This window comes from Orbicella faveolata, unplaced genomic scaffold (genome assembly GCF_042242905.1).
Source record: "Orbicella faveolata isolate gen_17 unplaced genomic scaffold, um_ofav_v1 contig_47, whole genome shotgun sequence".
Classification (NCBI taxonomy): Eukaryota; Metazoa; Cnidaria; class Anthozoa; order Scleractinia; family Merulinidae; genus Orbicella; species Orbicella faveolata.
Genome location: NW_028301577.1, coordinates 26,326,968 through 26,345,616, shown reverse-complemented (window position 1 = coordinate 26,345,616; position 18,649 = coordinate 26,326,968). Strand labels below are relative to the sequence as shown.

General features: G+C 38.9%; 3 protein-coding genes across 4 annotated transcripts; 2 read left to right on the top strand and 1 right to left on the bottom strand.

Annotated features, from left to right (window-relative positions):
• Nucleotides 1-48: 48 nt before the first annotated feature.
• Nucleotides 49-8,793, top strand: LOC149097782 (cilia- and flagella-associated protein 119-like). The gene is made up of 13 exons (XM_089279971.1): nucleotides 49-128; nucleotides 211-242; nucleotides 1,050-1,115; nucleotides 1,664-1,750; nucleotides 2,396-2,478; nucleotides 2,766-2,836; nucleotides 3,042-3,112; nucleotides 3,525-3,570; nucleotides 4,032-4,092; nucleotides 4,348-4,388; nucleotides 5,109-5,163; nucleotides 5,465-5,529; nucleotides 8,494-8,793. Exons 1-13 carry the CDS (start codon nucleotides 111-113, stop codon nucleotides 8,617-8,619), a joined length of 822 nt encoding a protein of 273 aa, XP_089136097.1. The 5' UTR covers nucleotides 49-110; the 3' UTR covers nucleotides 8,620-8,793.
• A 1,810-nt stretch (nucleotides 8,794-10,603) lies between these two features.
• Nucleotides 10,604-14,948, top strand: LOC149097781 (cyclin-dependent kinase 2-associated protein 1-like). 2 transcript variants are annotated; one of them, XM_089279969.1, is made up of 4 exons: nucleotides 10,604-10,678; nucleotides 11,552-12,619; nucleotides 13,121-13,288; nucleotides 13,954-14,948. In XM_089279969.1, exons 2-4 carry the CDS (start codon nucleotides 11,713-11,715, stop codon nucleotides 14,019-14,021), a joined length of 1,143 nt encoding a protein of 380 aa, XP_089136095.1. In that variant the 5' UTR covers nucleotides 10,604-10,678; nucleotides 11,552-11,712; the 3' UTR covers nucleotides 14,022-14,948. The 2 variants fall into 2 exon arrangements, with proteins under 2 accessions (XP_089136095.1, XP_089136096.1); XM_089279970.1 differs by lacking the exons at nucleotides 10,604-10,678; nucleotides 11,552-12,619 and adding an exon at nucleotides 12,912-13,048.
• On the bottom strand, nucleotides 14,920-18,644 carry LOC110068781 (mitochondrial translation release factor in rescue-like). Its single transcript, XM_020776188.2, has 2 exons — nucleotides 18,249-18,644; nucleotides 14,920-16,036 (listed from the first exon to the last, which is right to left on the bottom strand). The coding sequence occupies exons 1-2, from the start codon at nucleotides 18,528-18,530 to the stop codon at nucleotides 15,782-15,784; spliced, it is 537 nt and encodes a 178-aa protein (XP_020631847.2). The 5' UTR covers nucleotides 18,531-18,644; the 3' UTR covers nucleotides 14,920-15,781.
• Nucleotides 18,645-18,649: the final 5 nt, after the last annotated feature.

Here is an 18,649-nt window from a genome sequence, read left to right as displayed (position 1 = left end):
GACTCTTACACAACACTAAACCTTTTTGGACTTAAAAATATCGCGGTCGCATCGTTAGTACCTTGGAAACGAAAAATGGCGGACTGACGGAAAAACACACAAAGTTGAAAATGCCTTCACAAGACCAGGTAGGCTCAGGTTATCTTTTTTTTACAATTCTAGAACTGGGTAATAGTGTGTTTAAAATACTCTTTGCGTTTTATTTGTCAGGGAAGGAAGTTTAAGCCTAGAGTCCTTATCTGGTAAGTAAAGATCTTTTTTGGCAACGCAAGTTGAACACAGTTGTTTCAAGTATTAAGACAAAATAATGTCTTCTTACAGTCATCCTCAGGGTGAAATATACCATTTTGACATGTATTGTGTGGAGAAATAAAAAAAATGTGCCAATAAGAAGTTTCGAAATTAGGGTTTTGCCTTTTTATTTATTTTTTTTCTCTCTTCAGCTGTTTTGAACCTTTTTAATAGTCCCAGGTTTGATCAAAATGACATTTCTCCTTGTAATATCAATACATAATCCATCGGTCAGGTCATGTCAAAATTTACCAAATGCTCACCACTGGGAAATTGTCATGTCGCAACTAGCATTCCACGAGATGCTGGGAGACCATTGAGTACAATATTTTTATGTTGAGTATGGGGCTGAAGGTTTCTGTTTTGGAATTTCCTCGGGGGTAGGGGGCTCCCAAGACCAAAAAAAATTAAAGAAATGTATGAAGCTTAATTGAAATTTCTAAAGGGCATGGGAAGGAGATCTTAGAAATAATCCCTTGCATGTGGGAGGTATGGATATTTCTGGAACTTCACATTCTATAAATATTTGTCTAGTTGAGGAAACCAGGCCTTATTCTCCACACCTGTAGCAAACTTGTCACTTTGTGGTTTAATTCTATCAGCAACATGCAATTTCACCCATAGCATCAAGGGAAAATCAAGCAGACTCAGCCGTAACAGGTGTTACGGGTTATGGCCCTTAATGACAGCCCTGGAAAGTGTTTGAGGTCACTGTTCACCTTGTAGTAAACAAACTGTGATATTAATCTTTCTTCTAGGACTGACCTGACTCTAGACAATGTAGCAGATCTTCAGCGAAGTGAAACAATAGAAGATGTACAAAGGTGAGCTGTTGCAAATGCCAAGTAATCAATGTTTAACTGAGAATCAGCAAATAGTATACCATCTACAACCAATGTAGCCTGTTACAAACACAAGAGAAAGTTTATGTAATCCCAATCTGCAGTGTGTTAAGTGTTTTCACACTGTCTTACATTCAAGATCACAAACTAATAATCTCTTGTGTTTCCATCAGGCTATTCAACATGATTGTGTAGAATCAGAGGTTTCATTACAGGGATGGGCACCGGGCAAATTGATTAGCTGTGAGGATGATTTTGCCCACCTTGTTTGACTATCTAGTGGAAAGTTTTTCTTATAAAAAAGTTCACTTCAAATAGTTTTGCCTACCTGTGAAAACAAGCTGCCCTCCTGACTTCCTCTCTAAATATTGTGATTTTTAAAAATGTTAATGAAACCCCTTGAGAGTGAGTATAACAGTGTTATACAATCATACATGTAGGTAGTCATGAACAGAATACGGACTTTTTTTGTTTCAGTTTCTTTTTTTTTTGTTTATTAATTAATTGAAATTTTTTTTATTTTTATATAGCTTATTAGCTGATATCCTCCATCTAACCAATTGGAAAGATGATTCCAGGCAGGGCATACTAGTGGATCTGTATTATTACACTTTACAATATCCTTTAGTAAATTTAGTAAAGATATTTAATTGATGGTAATCTGGTCTGTGAATTAAATCAGTTACACCACTAATGATTAATATCTGATATCACCCCTCTCAGAAAACAACTGGTATCTTTTAAGTAGTTTCCACTAAAAGAGACAAGGAGAAACTTTACTTGTCAAGTCATATCTTCAAAATCTCCCAAAACAAAATTATATTTATAATATAGAGGTTACATTGCATTTGATATCTTGTTACCAAACTCTGAATGTTAATTTTTGGACAACAACAACAACAACAACAATCTTTATTTGTACTGTCTCTTGCCTTAGAACTAATTACAGAAAATATAGATAATAAAATTAGAAGACTGGATGCCTGGAGAAACCATAGGGGCTAACAGAGCCAGGCAACCAGTTGACATCAACGTTAAATGGAAATAAATTACAGGTCAGCAAGATAGTACAAATGCACACATAAAAAGAAAGGAAAAGAAGAGAAAAAGAATGCTATTACTATACTATAGCAAAAAGAGTTGTTAGTAATATTTTTATTATAATACTCTTCTCTAAGAAGAACATAGTTTTATAATAATCTGATATCTACCTTTAAAAATGCAATAACTCCCTGTCAAGTTTCTTCTTTGACTTAATGTATGTTTGGTAAAGACAATGGATTTACACCAGAACAGATGTCAGCGTGGTTCTCTATCGTCAAGTCGGTACATGAGATGGCTGTAGGTGTGTGAGTTATTCAAAATATTTACATCATTAAGATCAGGGTAGGTGACAAGTCTATTAAAATGTTGTGGAAGAATTGTAAGAAAATGCTTAGATTTGTCTGAACCAAAACCTTTCATCAGGAATCTAGAAATAACATGTCAACATAGGACTTGGCAAAAATGTGAGAAGTTGTCAATGATTCATGTGTCAAGTAAGAAGTAGATTATCTTAGTTTATCATTAAAAAGTTAAAAACATCTTCACAGATAAAAGACCACATTCTGAGATAAATGTCTCTGTCAACAGATACACCGTATGGAAATGTGGAGCCAGTTTTTGAGTACTTCAAGGAACTACTTCTTTGTCATTCTGTGAAGGTCAGGCTCAATAATACTAATTTTGTTCAATTCTGTTTTACAGTGTATGTTTTTTTTTTTTATTAAACAGTTGATTAGTATATTTTCAAATTTTAGAAGTATGTTCTCATAAAAGTGCAGTGTTGTCCTCAAGCTTTTAGACACGGCTTATGTAACAAAAACAAAAATCACGTTGTTACAAGTTTGCAATGCTCATTTTTTGCAGCGACCACCTTATAGTGTTGCTTTGTTCTCTGTGGATCAAGTTAAGAAGTTAACCACCTATGCAGTTAATACGTAAGTGTAGAATATATGCATCATTGACCTAGAGTGAGGTCGATGTGCCAGACACGGGCAGATCCAGGATTTTTCGAGGGGGGTAGTTGGTATCTTGGGGTTCTAGAACTAAAGGGGCATGCCCCAAGAATGTGGCAATTTGATAATTGGAACCTAATTGAAAACTATTACACCAGAAATACTAGTACCACAAAGAAGAAAATACAATGAGGTAACACACTTCTGATAAATTATACTAGATGTATTGATTCTCCCTGCGATGGACTAGCATCCCATCCAGGAGAGAGTAGAAATACTCCTAGTCACTTCATGCTACTGAAACCGGGATAAGCTCTGGCCTGATGGGCCACTTGGCTTGTATGCAGACTTTACTTTACCTTTACCATACTGATTCTCACTACGTACTTAACAGGTATTTTAGACATTTCAAGATGTACAAGTATGCCTTCACACCAAAGGTATGACCTGTGGCTTACAATATATTATTTTAAATGATTTGTCTGTACTTGCTTTAAAAAATATCAAAATATTGTTATTATCCAAGAAAGTAATACCAAAAAAATTGCAAATAATAAATCATAGTAATAACTAAATGAAGTACAATTAATATCCGAGAGAGGACGGCACATCAGCCTCGGCTGGTTTTCAAGTGGGTCCTCTATCCTGGTTGAATAAGAATCTGGAGATGTTGTTTTTTGTGGAGAACCTGGAGAAAAACCCTTGGAGCAAGGCGAGAACCAACAACAAACTCAACTCACATATTGCACCGCCACATTGTTGGGAGGCGAGCGCTCTCACCACTGCGCCATCCCTGCAGTAAATGTTGAGCCTTAATGAAAAGGGAGGGAGCTTCAGTTTGTTACAAAATTTAACCAAATGAAATAATTGTTGCTGTTTTTTTTTTTTTAATCTCTCACAGGTTCGTCTAGACATTAGTTTGGAATATGTTGGATTACCGGTGACTCCAGAACCCTCTGAAGGTATCCTGTTACAAAACTATCTCTGATTTCAATTTAACATAAGCTTAATATTATTGTTATATTATGTGTCATATTGTCATTTCTACTGAGTTTTTATTAAGTCTTTTCCATAATTTGGGCAGCACGAAGCTGTCAGTCTTATTTACTGACAAGCTGAAGTGAAAAGCAATAGTTTTGAAGTCATGACAAGAGATTGGTCAGGCTTTTAAGCAGATTGACTTGACAATTGTATCATTTATTTTTATTTCTTTTTAGTTGGTGAGGGAGAAGAAGAGTGTGGAGGTGATACTGAACAGGTACAGAGATCATAAAGTCGATGTTTTAGCTCTTAAAAGAATCGCTCTTGCGACTTTCTCTACATGTACGCAGAAAACGAACTGAGACCCCAGTTTTTGCATAGCCATTTTCTCTCTTACTTTTTACCCCTTCTTGCTCGAGGAACTGAAAGAATGGTCAGGAATGTTTTTTTTTTCTTTCTCTTGAGTACTTTAGCAGCTAGTTTCACTGTATTATCTGTAAGTTTAATAAGCTGCAATGAACCCATTCAACTTGGTTTTTGTGTTGCCTTTGATAGCATGCATGAGTTACATCGGGAAAATTGTTTCATTGCATTTTTGGATTTTAAAGGTATGCATGTGTGCATGAATGCATAGTTTTTAGGCACTTCAGCTGAAGGAAAAGTTCTCCGCATGACTTCACTTGACCTGTAAGCATGCATGTGGAGTGTACAGTGACAATTAGTTGCCTGGTTCCTGTACAGCTTCCTCCCAGGCCTTCACGGTCAATTAAGATGATTTATCTGAGATGAACGGCTGGGACACTTTCCACCTCGGACCATGTGACCCAAAAACCATTGACCAAGGCAAAATGTGGAGGCTTGGGAACTTGCCAACACAATTACCGTTCCAAACTAAATTCAAGAGTGTGTGTAATTTCTTGATATGTGCACTGTAAAAGTGCCATTGTCATATCACACCATCTATCCTCACATTTCTTATTATTTTGAAAACAAACAGGTTACTGATGAACCTGATAAAACAGAAGATGAAGCAGCTATCCAAGAGGAGGAAGGTAATCAATCAATAGAACTTAATAAATAAATCACCTTATTTGAGTGTCGAAACTTTTAGCACTACTTTACCAACTGGGAGCACTAAAACAACAAACAAATATTGTAAATTCGACAGAACCGTGTTAAAAAGCCCAACTGGTGGGTGGCAGACCAGTTAGCTATTTACAAAGCGTGGAGGAGTTGAATCTGGGACCACCAAACACAAATCTATCTAGTGGCAGGGCAGAGGATTTTGAACTATAAAGGAAAGCAGTTTAATGCTGGTGTTAGGTTCATGTCTTTTTTCCTCGTCTTTTTCAGATACTCCTGCAGTAAAGGAACTCAAAGCGATCATAAACTCGGCGCTTTCGGAGCAAGTTCAACAGGTATTAGATGGAGGCTGTAATTGATTTCTGAATACAATGTGAAATTACCATTTGATGTAAGAACTTATATTACTATCATGGACCCGATATGCTAATCTCGTACTCGCTTTTTTCCTACTTTGTGGTAGACAATTCTGCTTGTTGTTTTGTGCTGCCCGGCAAAACAGGGATTAGCATGGACATTGTGGGTCGATAGAATATTCGAGTGCGACTTTACCTAACCTTTAAATTACCTAGTACAGTGGAACCTGGTCAGTCATCGACATTTTTGATGATGCTGAAGACAAGTTGAAAGCATTTAATGCTCTGTTCAACCAAGTCCTCGACCAACACGCGCCTGTTAAAACTGTTAAAGTGAGAACTCGCCCCTGTCCATTTATTAATGATAACATTCGCGCGTTAATGAAAACCAGAGATCATTGGCATAAACTAGCAAGGCGAACAAACGATCCTGCCATTTGGTCGGGCTATAGGAATTTTAGACGCGAAGTAAAATGGGAATTGCGACTTGTCCAAAAAACTTTTGTAGAAGATCAGATCAGGCAAAATGCAAATGACACTAACACTATGTGGAAGACTATCCGATCATGCATACCAAAGAAATCAGCAAGCACAAAATGCTTTTGTAAAGATGACAAGACTATAGCAAACGAATTCAATCAATTCTTCACCTCACTTGGGAAAACAACACTCGAGAAAACCAAATCACTCGCCGATGAATGCGGATACACTCCTTCACATGCATCGTTTGTTCCGATACAATACCCTCTCTCGGAACAATTCACATTCAGCGATGTCGCGTATTGTGAAGTTGAAAGAGTTGTGAAGTCGCTAGCTAACAACAAAGCACCTGGCACTGAAAAAATACCATCCCGTGTCATAAAGGAATCTGCTCCTGTTATCATTCCATCGATAACCTCTATTTTGAACAGTTCATTCAATTGTGGTGTTTTCCCTAGTGTCTGGAAAACGGCTGAGGTATGTCCAATTCCAAAAGACGGTGATCACGAAGTAGCGAGTAATAATAGACCGATTTCACTTTTGCCTATTATATCAAAGGTGTGTGAAAAAATTGCACTTGATCAGCTCACATCATATTTGACTGAAAAACAAAGACTTGCATCTAATCAAAGCGGAAACAAGAAGTGGCATTCAACCGAAACTTCATTAATATCCTCTACAGACGCAATCGTACGAGCGATTGACCAAACTAAAGCTACAGCAGTACTGTACCTAGACATGAGCAAGGCCTTCGACAGTATCAAGCATGAAATTTTAATAACGAAACTAAAGAACATTGGCCTCTCCTCATCTGCGTTAACATGTTTTTGTAGCTATCTGTCCCAAAGACCTCAGGTAGTTCGCATAAATCCAACGCTATCAGACGCCCTACCCGTTACTTGTGGCGTCCCTCAAGGCAGCGTACTCGGGGCTCTGCTGTTTAGTATCTGTGTAAATGACCTTCCAGCAATCAGCGAAAGTTGTTCAACCGAATGCTACGTGGATGACACCAAACTTCTTTTGTCTTTCAAAGATGGTGACGCTGATGAAGCAAAGGACACTATCCAAAAGGATTTACATCTAATTCGTAACTGGTGTTTTGATAATTGTCTTCTGCTCAACCCTGAAAAGACAAAGCTCATGATCTTTGGCAGCCGCCCGATGATCCGTAGGCTATCTGATTTTAAGCTTTCGCTACTCGGAAAGGAACTCTTGCCGTCAGAGTCCATTAAAGATCTTGGTGTAACATTCGACCCCACTCTGTCATTTGACAACCACATTTTAGCGACAGTTTCATCCTGTATGAGTAAATTAGCCCAGATTAATCGAGCAAAGCACGCATTTAACTCCGGCCTATTAGTGACTATCATCAACGCGCTCGTTTTCAGTAAGTTGTACTATTGCTCTACTGTATGGTCCAGTACCACTGCTTGTTATGTGCAAAAACTTCACCTCGCTCAGAACTTCGCTGCTCGGATAATTAGTGGTACATATAAATTTGAGCATATAATTCCATCACTCAAGAATTTGAGGTGGCTTCCCGTAAAAAAGTAGCTTTACCTCCGAGACGCTGTTTTCGCTTTTAAGTGCATGACGGGCTGCGCCCCGACCTATCTGACATCACAATTTGTCAAAAGGCAACAAATATCATGAAGCAGAACCACAAGAAACTCACAACAACTGAATATTCCCCTGTGCAAAACCACTGCTGGTCAGAGATCTTTTTATTACAGAATAGTAAAACTATGGAACTCGTTAGACAAAGACTTAAAACTATGCGAGAGTCATGCAAATTTTAAGAAAACTCTGAAGACAAAGCTTCTCAGCGAGTTCTGAAATTAAATTTTTCTTATTTCTTTCATTTTTCTTTCTTTCTATTTTTTTTTATTACACCGAGTGTACTTCATACATACCATATAACTAGTGTACTTTGTACCTATCTCACCTCATGTATTATATTGTTCACTGAAAAACCCTTTAAGGAGTGTACAAAAAAATTTTATCTTATCGTATCTTATCTAACCTCGTTAACACGGTCACCAACGGGCCATGAAAATTTGGCCCTATTAACGGAGTAGGGTCAAACCTCATGACTGGTGTAAACAGATATATCACAGTTGCACTTCTAAACAATTGTTCTTTAATAAGTATCCGGAATGCAGATATAATTTTTTTAAAAATTGAAACTTGCATCCATGTGTAAAATATTAATAGTGGAAAGATGAACATAAGTGGTTCGAGTGGCCGTATTAACGGGGTAAATTTTTAGAGGATTATACAGGTTGAGATTTCAGAATGTAGGGTCGTTAGCCGTATTAACGTTTTTTCTTATAAGAAAATGTATGGGCATTCCACCGGGACAAAAAAAAATCGAGGTGAACGTATTAACGAGTTGACCGGCCGTAAGGCGGGGTTCCAGTGTAACGAACTATCTTACAGCTGTATGCATTATTGTGCTTTCAGCTCAAAACCAGTGTGGACCAGCAGATAAAAGCCAAAGATGAAGAAATCGCCAAGAAAATGGGCATTTCCGCTGATGCTCCTGGTCCGCCAAAAAGCCCGAAACCCAAAGGAAAAAAAGGAAAATAGAATTGTGGTTTTCATCTTCAAAATGAGAAATGTAACATATCTGTAGTTATATGAACATTATTTTATCACTGATTTGTAACATAGAGTGATAGACAAGCCTTGTTTTTTCTTTGATGTGTCACTAAAGTACTCTGTAAATTGCTTGTAACATATTAAATCATTCTATTTAATTTATACGTACTCGAACTAAAACGCATGGTGTTACAGAGTTGTAGTTCAAGTGGTTTCGTGAAGTAAAATTGACTTAAATAGGGGCTTCCACATATCGGGAAATGGTCAGGGGGAAGAGAAAGGAAGAGCCAGAGAAAATTTAGCCTATGAACAGGGAAGTGTCGAGAAGGAACTGGCTGACAGTGAAGTAGCTAAGGGGGGAATGGGGTGGGGGCTGTGGCTTTGAGGCGTTGGCTCCTCCTCCTCCTCCTCTTCTCTCTCTTCTGTCCTATTTCTTGCCGCTTTCTCTTCGCCCCATCCTCGACTAGACAGCCTGTTCACAGGCGAGAGGAAATTGAAATTGTAACACTGCGGAATCAAAACATTTCGGGTCATTTGTGATCACAGAAGGTGAAGACTGATCAGTCTAAAATGAATGGGTGGAAAGCACGCCTGTAAGGCCGATACTCTATCTGACATTTCATATTTATTTAGTCTGGGAAATTTTATTCTTGTTAAGGAAAAGTCAGGGAACAGTTAAAGAATTTTAAAAAGTGATTTCTGCGGCAACCATGTTACACAGTAACTACAAAGTGTTTACTCTCTGTGCTTTTCAGGGGCACCCAACGGATCGTTTCGGTAAATTATCTGTTCGGAAGGCCTTTAATCCCCCCTGATTTTCTGAAGAGAATTGTCACCTCGAACTTTCGTAATATAAGAAATTTGGTGTCTGTTGTTTTCAGATTGTTTAAAATGTCTTTCTGGGTACCGAAAAAAGGTCAGCTATCATTTTCGGAAAGGCCATAAGACCTAATGTTTTCGGGAAATGGACAAAAAAGCCCTAATAAATTCGAGAATACTCAAGTTCCCCTAGAATAACCGAAGAGATAATTTTTTTTGGCGCAACCTAAAATAAACCTACAGAGCTTTAAAAGCACTCCAGATAGCCTAAAACAGCGTTCAAAAGCATTCGAGAGAAAACGGTCGTTGGGTGCCCCTGGCTTTTCAGCAGCCGCAAAATATGGCAGTCAACGAAATAGGATCATTGTCGAGTCCCTTGATGATTGGATAGTCGAATGTCACGTATTGCACGTAGTCCACGCGCAGTACACGTGGACTAATGCTTGTCACCGCCCAATGCAAAGTTCATAAGCACACTCTCGGTTGCGGCGATCTGGACACTAGTAAGGCCTGAAGTCGAAAATGATGATGAAGATGCCCTCACAAACTCAACGGTACATTGTCAGTATTGTATCAAACGAAGATCACGTTACAGTTCTGCTATCTCTGGTCGATATGTTTTTGACAGAATTAAGATGGGCAAGCCTTGCTTCGAAAATGATTTCTCAAACTGGGGGCATGGAACATCAATACTGAAATGACGTCCATGATAAAGAATTCTATCGATTCGAAAGTACTGCAGTAGACCCATATCTTTAGGAAACTCGGTTATTATTGAGAAATTCTCTGAATGTACTGATTGAAGTTTGACTATTCAATTTTTGGACTTTTGGACTTCAGTCTTTCGTTACCAGTTCCGGTCAAACAGGCTTGGGTGCTCAACCAGAAAATGATTTTAAAAAGACACTGAAAAGCTATTTTGTGTGATTTTCGCTTTTGGATGTCATCTTCGTTTTAAAATATACAACAGTAAGCGTTTTTGACACGATGTTTTTGTTCGAAGCATGAACGCTACAGAACATTAAAATATTCCTTGAAATAAAGGCTTGAGTCTAGTTGATGAATATTTCTGCTCAGAGTGACCCATTTGATTGACGTGTGTCGACTTATCAATTAAATAATGGAATGAACGAAAGTTCACCTGTCAATCACTTGTCAGCTATCGACATCAAACTTTATGGAAAAAATTTGCCTGAGGTGAGTCTCGCAAGCCGTTTGCAGAACACCGGTAAGTTTGCTTTTCCTGTGCTCACTCTATCTTCCTCTATGTTAAATTCGGTTTTTTGTGTTTTTGGTTCAAGTTATTTCTCTTTATGAGAAACGGTTTAAAGCGATGATGCGTTGAAAGGACGACTAATATACCAGAGTTCACTGACATCGCATTCTTAAGCTAAAATGATAACCATATTGATCGTTCATCTTTTCGTATTAAAAACAACCTTACTGCCTCTTGGAAACCTTTTCCGGGTGGTGCAGCTCGTGAATGGATTGTGTAAACCTCTTATCAGCTGATTATAAACTCTGGCTAACTCCAAACAAACTTCTTGAGTTGAGACACATCAGACATTTCGAGAGTCATGCGACTAAACACGAGAGTCACGCAATAATCACTTTCGCATCTCACTCGGGAGCCTCTTGTGTTCGCGGAAAGAAAATGAATGCTACCTATGCTACTGCTACCAAAGTCATTCCTTCTTGAAGAGAATCATGCTAAACCACCTAATCCGCGTAGGGCTTGAACCTGGAGACTGGATATTGGCCAAGTTCTTTTTCTGCGTGTTTATGGACCGAGACGGAGTCGAGGTCCATAAACACGCAAAAAAAGAACGAGGCCAATATGCAGCCATCTTGACCGAAAAACCTTTGTCACTAAAGGATTTATATGGATAAACAACGCTATTTTCTTGCGGGACACAGCGGGTAGTCACGAGCGGGCAAGATAGCGCGATCTTGCCCGGTCGGGTAGCCAATCACAGCGCAGGATTTGGTTTATCTTGCAGGCTCACGGAATTAGCCATATAATAAATGAAGTAATAATTAGAAGCCGCTAGTGCGCTCACCTACAATTCGATGCGAATCATCTCTATTTTTCTTCCGTTAGTCTTATGGTGAACTAAAATCTCCAGCAAAACAAAGAAAACAATTCTTATTGGAGGAGGACCAGCAGCGTATAACTCAAGGTCCTCAAGAGTAACATCCTGAATCGTGAAGACCTCACATTTGTGCCGGGTGGATTGAAAGGTCGGGCAATTGTCACTGACTATGAATACTAGCAGCGTGCATCTAAGAGACTTAGACAATTGGGTTTCGGTTTACCCTGGCAATAGCGATTTAAGGTCTGACTACACGAAGGATCCTTCACACAGTAAAAGATTGCATGTTGAAGATGGTGGATCAAGTTGTGGGGAGGATAGAACTAGAAGCCACGCCACCAATTTTTCATCAAAAATATGTTGTTCAATAATTTCACCTCTACAAAGTCAATCGATTTTTGACAAGATCCAACACCGGATTTCAGCAAAAAATAATTTGTTGGCTTCGGAAAAAGAACTGAATGATCCACCTTTTGGAGAACAATGGAATTTCAATGGAACAGAACTCGGTTCGTTGGATTCGACGTCAGTGACAGAAACAGATCTTTCTGAAACCCAAAATGGCAAGAACTCTTTACACCTGATAAGTGAACTTTGCGACCGGCTTGCTGCAAGTGATTCCGCTGAAAAGGGTAAACACTACAAAGCTACTCAGACAGTGATGATGGACACGCCCAATGACTCAGCTTCGCAAAGACTAAACTACGACAACCAAACGTATTTTTCTTATGCCACACCTCACAGCCAAACCAACATAGAAGTTCCTGCACGTGTAAAGGAGATCTCAACAGCGCTTGTGGAAAGTCCATACGGGAGTTATTCCTTTACGCTAAGTGATTCCCATATGTTAATGCCGAGCCATAATAATGATGCAATTGGAAACGGTTACGAAGATTTTTTAACTCAATGTCATGAACCTTGCGGCACATGTGAACCAGCTGGTGCTGTTTCTTGCCTGGAACACATGATCGAGAGGATTACACCTCCCCTTTCGTGTGCCACGCCTGTGGATGAGAGTTATAAACCTAGTGAGCGGGACACACAGAGTTCAAACGGGCTGACAAACTCCATTTCAGGTAGGTGAGTGGCTGGTTGGGTAATTGACTAACTGACTGACTGATTGATTGACTGACTGACTGACTGACCGAATGTGATTGGTCTTGACTTCAGCCGGTAAAGCGTGTGAGTTTCTTTACTGGCTCTCTTTGTTTCCTATCCAAAGGGCCTATAACAAGGGAAAGAATTTTAAGCACACATACGGTCTTGTAGCTCTACGCCAAAAAACGAGTCCTTTTTGCCCGGGTCACCGGGGTGTACTCCCATATAAAGGCCCTGTCCCTGTTCACAATCCCAACATTCCATGCGGTGCCACTTTTAAAAGCAATGTCCCGGATTAACGGCGCCATATTGATTCACAAAGGAAATTATTTATCGCCTGATCAAGCAAAGAAAACAGATATTTTTCTCGCTTGAAATGGAAAATAAAGCGCAACAACCCGCTCAAGGTAAACAATTAATTAAAAAATTCATATCATCCGGTCTGTTTTTCAGTAAAGAATCTTTTTCAAAATTTTCAGGAGCAATTTCTTCAACCCCGACACCGCAGACTTCGTCAAGTTCCTCGGGATCGAGCCAAAATTCACCCGGCAAATACTCAGAACTTTTAGCTGTTATCGAGGAATTAGGAAAAGATATTCGTCCAACATATGCTGGAAGTAAAAACGCCGCGGAGCGATTGAAAAAAGGTAAGCTAAGCATAAGCTGTGTATTGATAAGAACCGTTCAGTAGAATATTCTTCAATCGCAGCCGTGTTTGAGGCTACTGACGTCTATATCATCATGATTTTTCACTGACCCATGTTTTTCATATTCTTCCTTGACATTTTGGCTGATGAATATCAGGTAGAGTTAAATTAATATTTTAAAGCTTAAATCTGTAATAATAATTTATGAATCCTTGACTCTTAAATGAGAAGTAAAATGAGTAGTAGTTATCCTGATTCTTCTTCATAAGGCTGGGGTTGATGTAAAGAGTGGTTTCCATATGATCATAGACGAATTCAGAGGACCACAGATCAAACATTTTTGCACAAGGTATATGAGCCAAATGGTTCATCAGGCCAGTGCTTATCTCCAGTTTCAATAGAATGAAGTGACTAGGAGTATTTTTACTCCCCACTGGATGGGATGCTAGTCCATCGCAGGGTTACCCCGGTATTCACTTATACACCTGGGTGGAGAGACGTACTGTGAGAGTAAAGTGTCTTGCCCAAGAACACATTACATTATCCCTGGCCAGGGCTTGAACCTGGACCACACGATCCAGAGGCGAGCGCACTAACCATGAGGCTACCATGCCTCCAAACAGATGCAAGGAGTAACTATTTTCTTTCCGTGTATTTTCATGTAGGTATAATGCATGCCAGGGTATTGGTAAGAGAATGCCTTGTTGAAACTGACAGATGTGCCAGGCAGTAACTCACCAGTGGATGAGAGCTATTGTCAAGAAGTTTAATAAGATCCATCCAGCACTTCTATAAAGCTGCTTAATTATCTACCTAGTCAAACCAGTCAGACAATGTGCCTTGTGAAGGATGTCACAGGAAAAGATAAAACTGAACTGCTAGTTTTTAGCGTGGATGCGTCAGAAGCATGGGAACCGTGAAGCCCCAGGGAGTTAGTCAGAGCTGATAAAAAATTGTTTAACATTATAATTTGTAAGAATGCCATTAATTTTATTGCTTGACTGCCCAGCTGGTGGAAGCAACTGCTCAAACCTCTGTCAGGTATTTATAAATGGTTGCAGTTGATATGCAGCTTTTGGCGGTGAGAATAACTTGAAAAGCAGAAGTAATGACACAAGTAGCCTGTAGTTTCCAAGGAATATCTATATATTGAAGGGAAATTTTAAATCTATATTATCAGTTTGCAAGAAACTTTGCTTGGCCTAGAGCACATCCAGCTTGCTCCTCTCACAGATTCTTTTTCTACCCAATACCCAATAGGCCATTTCCGAGTTACCTTGTGGCTCTGTTTGAAAATGAGTCCTTGTGCAAAACCTTTCACATGAAAAGGAGTTTGATTTCCATAAAAATGATTCTGTAGGGGGAACACATTTTCATATGAAGGGTTTTGCATGAAGAGTTGTTTTGACACAGAAGCATATTGCAACTCGGAACAGGCCTATTCATAACCTGTCCACAGACTTCTTGCCAATGTGATATCAACTTATGTTGAAAGTAGTATTAATCCTGGCCATGTCGTAAATACATTGTTTTGTTTCTTCTTTTAAAAGGTTGTATATTTTATATTTGGAAGTTATAACCAGCTTTGATATATGGTGTATTTATTTTAAATTCAAATCATTGTACTGCAGTTGTAAAATAAAAACGTCTTTTAATCCAAGTTGAGAGACATTAATTTGTGGCATTGAAGTGAAAGGTTAGACAGACAGTATATACAGATATCCATAAATTGTAGTTATGCAATGCATTCGAGTGGTATACCATGGAATATCCCACAAGTAACTTGTATTTTCTTGGTCTACGCAAGAGCCTTTACGTGAGTGTGTATACCAAGAAAATACAAGTGACAAGTGGGACATCCCATGGTATACCATGAGAGAGCGTTGCATAACTATTTTATACTATGCCATAGAAAATACAATGGCCAACACAATCAATCCAACATGCATGCAGCTCACGTTGGGAAGGTTGGACGTGATACTGATGAGTATACAACGGCCTTCCCATATTCTAATTTGCTGTATTTTCGATGGCATGGTATAAAAGAAGGATATTATAACATTCTTGTGAAGACATGTTTTGGCTTATTTCTAGGAATGTTACACATTTCATGATATTTTACTCCTGAACCAAAATCTGGTTTCACAATATTCCGTATATTGATTCTCAGTGTAATCTTCTTCTTCTCTGAAAATGTCCCAAACATTTTTTCTGTTGTTTTGCTGGACTTCAATAGATGCCCATTATTTTATGTTGCATTTGCATGTACTACTTTGTACTGAATTGTAATGACCATTGTGCCTGGGTTAACTTGCAATGAATAAGCAGTTAATTATTGTCTACGTACATGACTGCCTTATTCTCTGTCTTTAAAATTAATGGCCGGTTCCACACTCTAGAAGGTTTTGTTCTGCCAATTAGAAAACATTCTCTTGATCTGCTAATCCATTCCCAGATTCTGTTCTTAAACACCAAATGGCACTGTGTTTGCCTTCAACTTCCTGCACTTGGTTTTTCATCATCTTCTTCAACTGAATCAGATGGTCCATCATCCATATTTTGCAAGCCTTCAGCAACAGCTTGCTCTCGTTTCCTTCTTTTCCTTGCATAACTTGCTTTTCTTTTCTTGATCTTGGCAATTGCTTGACCAGCAGCACTCTCTTTTCCATTGTAAAGAAAATCAAGTTTCTGTTTTAGGAGTTCTCTAGCAATCACTCTATTTCTTGCAAGGGACCGACTCTCATGGCACTTAAAATGGAAAATTAATAGTCATTAACTAATGATTGCAAACTCTAAACAAAACAGGCTGAAAATGTTCCGGATCATGTGTCCTAAAGGTATTTGTGGTTGAGTGTCGATTGATACCCTTTATTGAGATCCTCAAATGACATCTCGATCGACACTTAATCGACACTCAATCGACATCTTGATTGACACTCAGTCAACACTAGATTGATACTCCATCAACATCTTGATTGACACTCGTTAAAGTGCCTATGAAGTAAAAAATAATTGCTGCTTCTTTGAAAGGCTTATCAAAGTAAAGAAGAATGGTGTTTCCCTTTTTAGAATATCTTTTTTTGTTCTAGAGATATTTACGGTTTTGTATTATGCAAATGAGGAAAGTGATGATGTCATAGGTGGTTCCACTTGAACAGTAAAACACTGAATCAAGAATATCTCTAGAAATATTGGAGCAGTGTTCTTCAAACTTGGCACCACAAATGTGCATCACAAAAGAAACAGAATGACACCTTCTGTGTTGTTGCCATGGCAACAATTTTGGCTCCAGTCTCTTTCTGTGAAAAACCAAATATGCCAATTTGCAACCCTTCGAAAAGGGACAGAGGGTTTTGCTGAGAACATGCACGATTCTCATATTGTCTTAACTCTCCCTATTAGATTGTTGGGAGTGGATGATCCTTGTTTAAGATAAAATCTGGTAATGTTAGTTTTAATTAAAACAGGACCAGCAGCATAACTGTTGTCATGGCGACAGCACAACGGGTGTCATTTTGTTTCTTTCATGATGTACATTTCTGGTGCCAAGTTTAAAGAACACTGCTTTAATATTTCTAGAGATATTCTTGATTGAGTGTTGAACTGTTTTAGTGGAACCACCTATGACGTCATCACTTATAATACAAAAGCATGAATATCTCTAAAACAGAAAAAGATATTCCAAAACGGAAAACGCCATTCTTCTTTACTTTAAAAAGCCTCTCAAATCAGCAGCAATTATTTTTTACTTCATAGGCACTTTAACACTTGATCGACAGTGAGTTGGTTGATGTTTGGGAGAGTGTCAACCAACTCATGTATTAATCGACACTCTATGGCGTGTCTGTGAAAATTAGGTGACTCTTGACCGACAGTCCACTGAGATGTCAATCATGTGTTGACCGAGTATCAATGGAGACATCGATCAAGTGTTGATTGAGATGTTGATCAAGTGTCGAATGAGGGTTGATCAAGGGTGTTGATCGATACTTGACCACAGATGCCTTTAGTATACATGATCCTACTTTCAAGGGTTTTTGAGAGTCCATAAAAAAGATATGGAAGCAGTAAAGTAAAGTTAGAATTCTACTTGGTGACTGGTTACCCAAAGCAACTCAGTTTTGTACTTAACTACATATAAAGAAATTAAAGTGTCATGTTCCTTAACTCCAGTTTCTGTACCATGAAGCAACTAAAGTATTTCTGGATGTTAGTTTGCCATGGCATTACAATGTCATAGTAATTCTTCTTGGACAATTCTGTCCAATGGGAAAGGTGCAATAAGGTTTACCCTATGTAAAGCACCAACCTGTGAGACAAGGCCAGACCACAACAACGGGAACTATGTGCCCTACTCTTTTTGACAAGTGTGGGTTCTTTAATGCCCCCTGCTAACCATGTAACACTGAAGATGCAGGAGACGGGGCCTATGGTTTATAGTTCTTGTCTGAGAAGACTTGAATGTCTGACCATTTGCAGATGTAATTACCTTCCCCACCTCTCCACCATTTATTGCCAGTACCCATTTATTGAAACAACTGGATGGAGAGACTGAGGGTAAATGAACTGGATCACTGTTGCTTCGACAGTCTGTTCTTAGACGTAATGAAGTTGAAAGCCTGGGCAAGGTAACTTTACATTGACAGGCACCTGATCATTTCATGTTCAATGTTCCTGTTTTTTTGTTTTAATTATATTCATTGATCCTACTTTTCGTAATCCTCGCAATTAATTTAAATTGTTCATAATGTTCCAACAGAAACCCTAGTAAAAGGCCTTCATCCTTCCTCTTGAACCTTTGCTCCAAACTCAACCCCACCCCTGGCCTCCTCTACAGAGTCTACATAAAAATCGCCCATTAACCATTAAATATCATGCAGTTAACCCCTGAGAGGTATTTCGTCTCACAAGTAAGCTCATTTCAGAAAGCTTCATTTTAAGAAAGCACTTCCGAAGTTACCTTAATCACGATACCAGTGGGTTTATGAATGAGTTGAACACAGTTGCTGCTTTTGTTGACTTTCTGTCCGCCTGGTCCCCAGCCTCTAATGAAATTCTCTTCCATGTCGTCTTCGTTAAGATACACCTCGTGGTACAACCGAACGAAATCAACTGCAGCTAGCGCTCGCTGCGATCTCGAGCTAAACAAGGAGCTAGTCATCACAAAATGCCCATTTCTAGGTAATAAAGATGGCGCGATTGTGTTTAGACCATTCCACAAGCGTGCAGCTAAAGGAAACATCTCATTCTATATTGTACATTACGGAAATTCAACAAAAAATCGCTCTAGATCGGCAAAGATCGTCGGCCATTTTGGAGTGTGTTTTTTTCGCGGGAACGCGGGAGATTCAACTTGGTCAG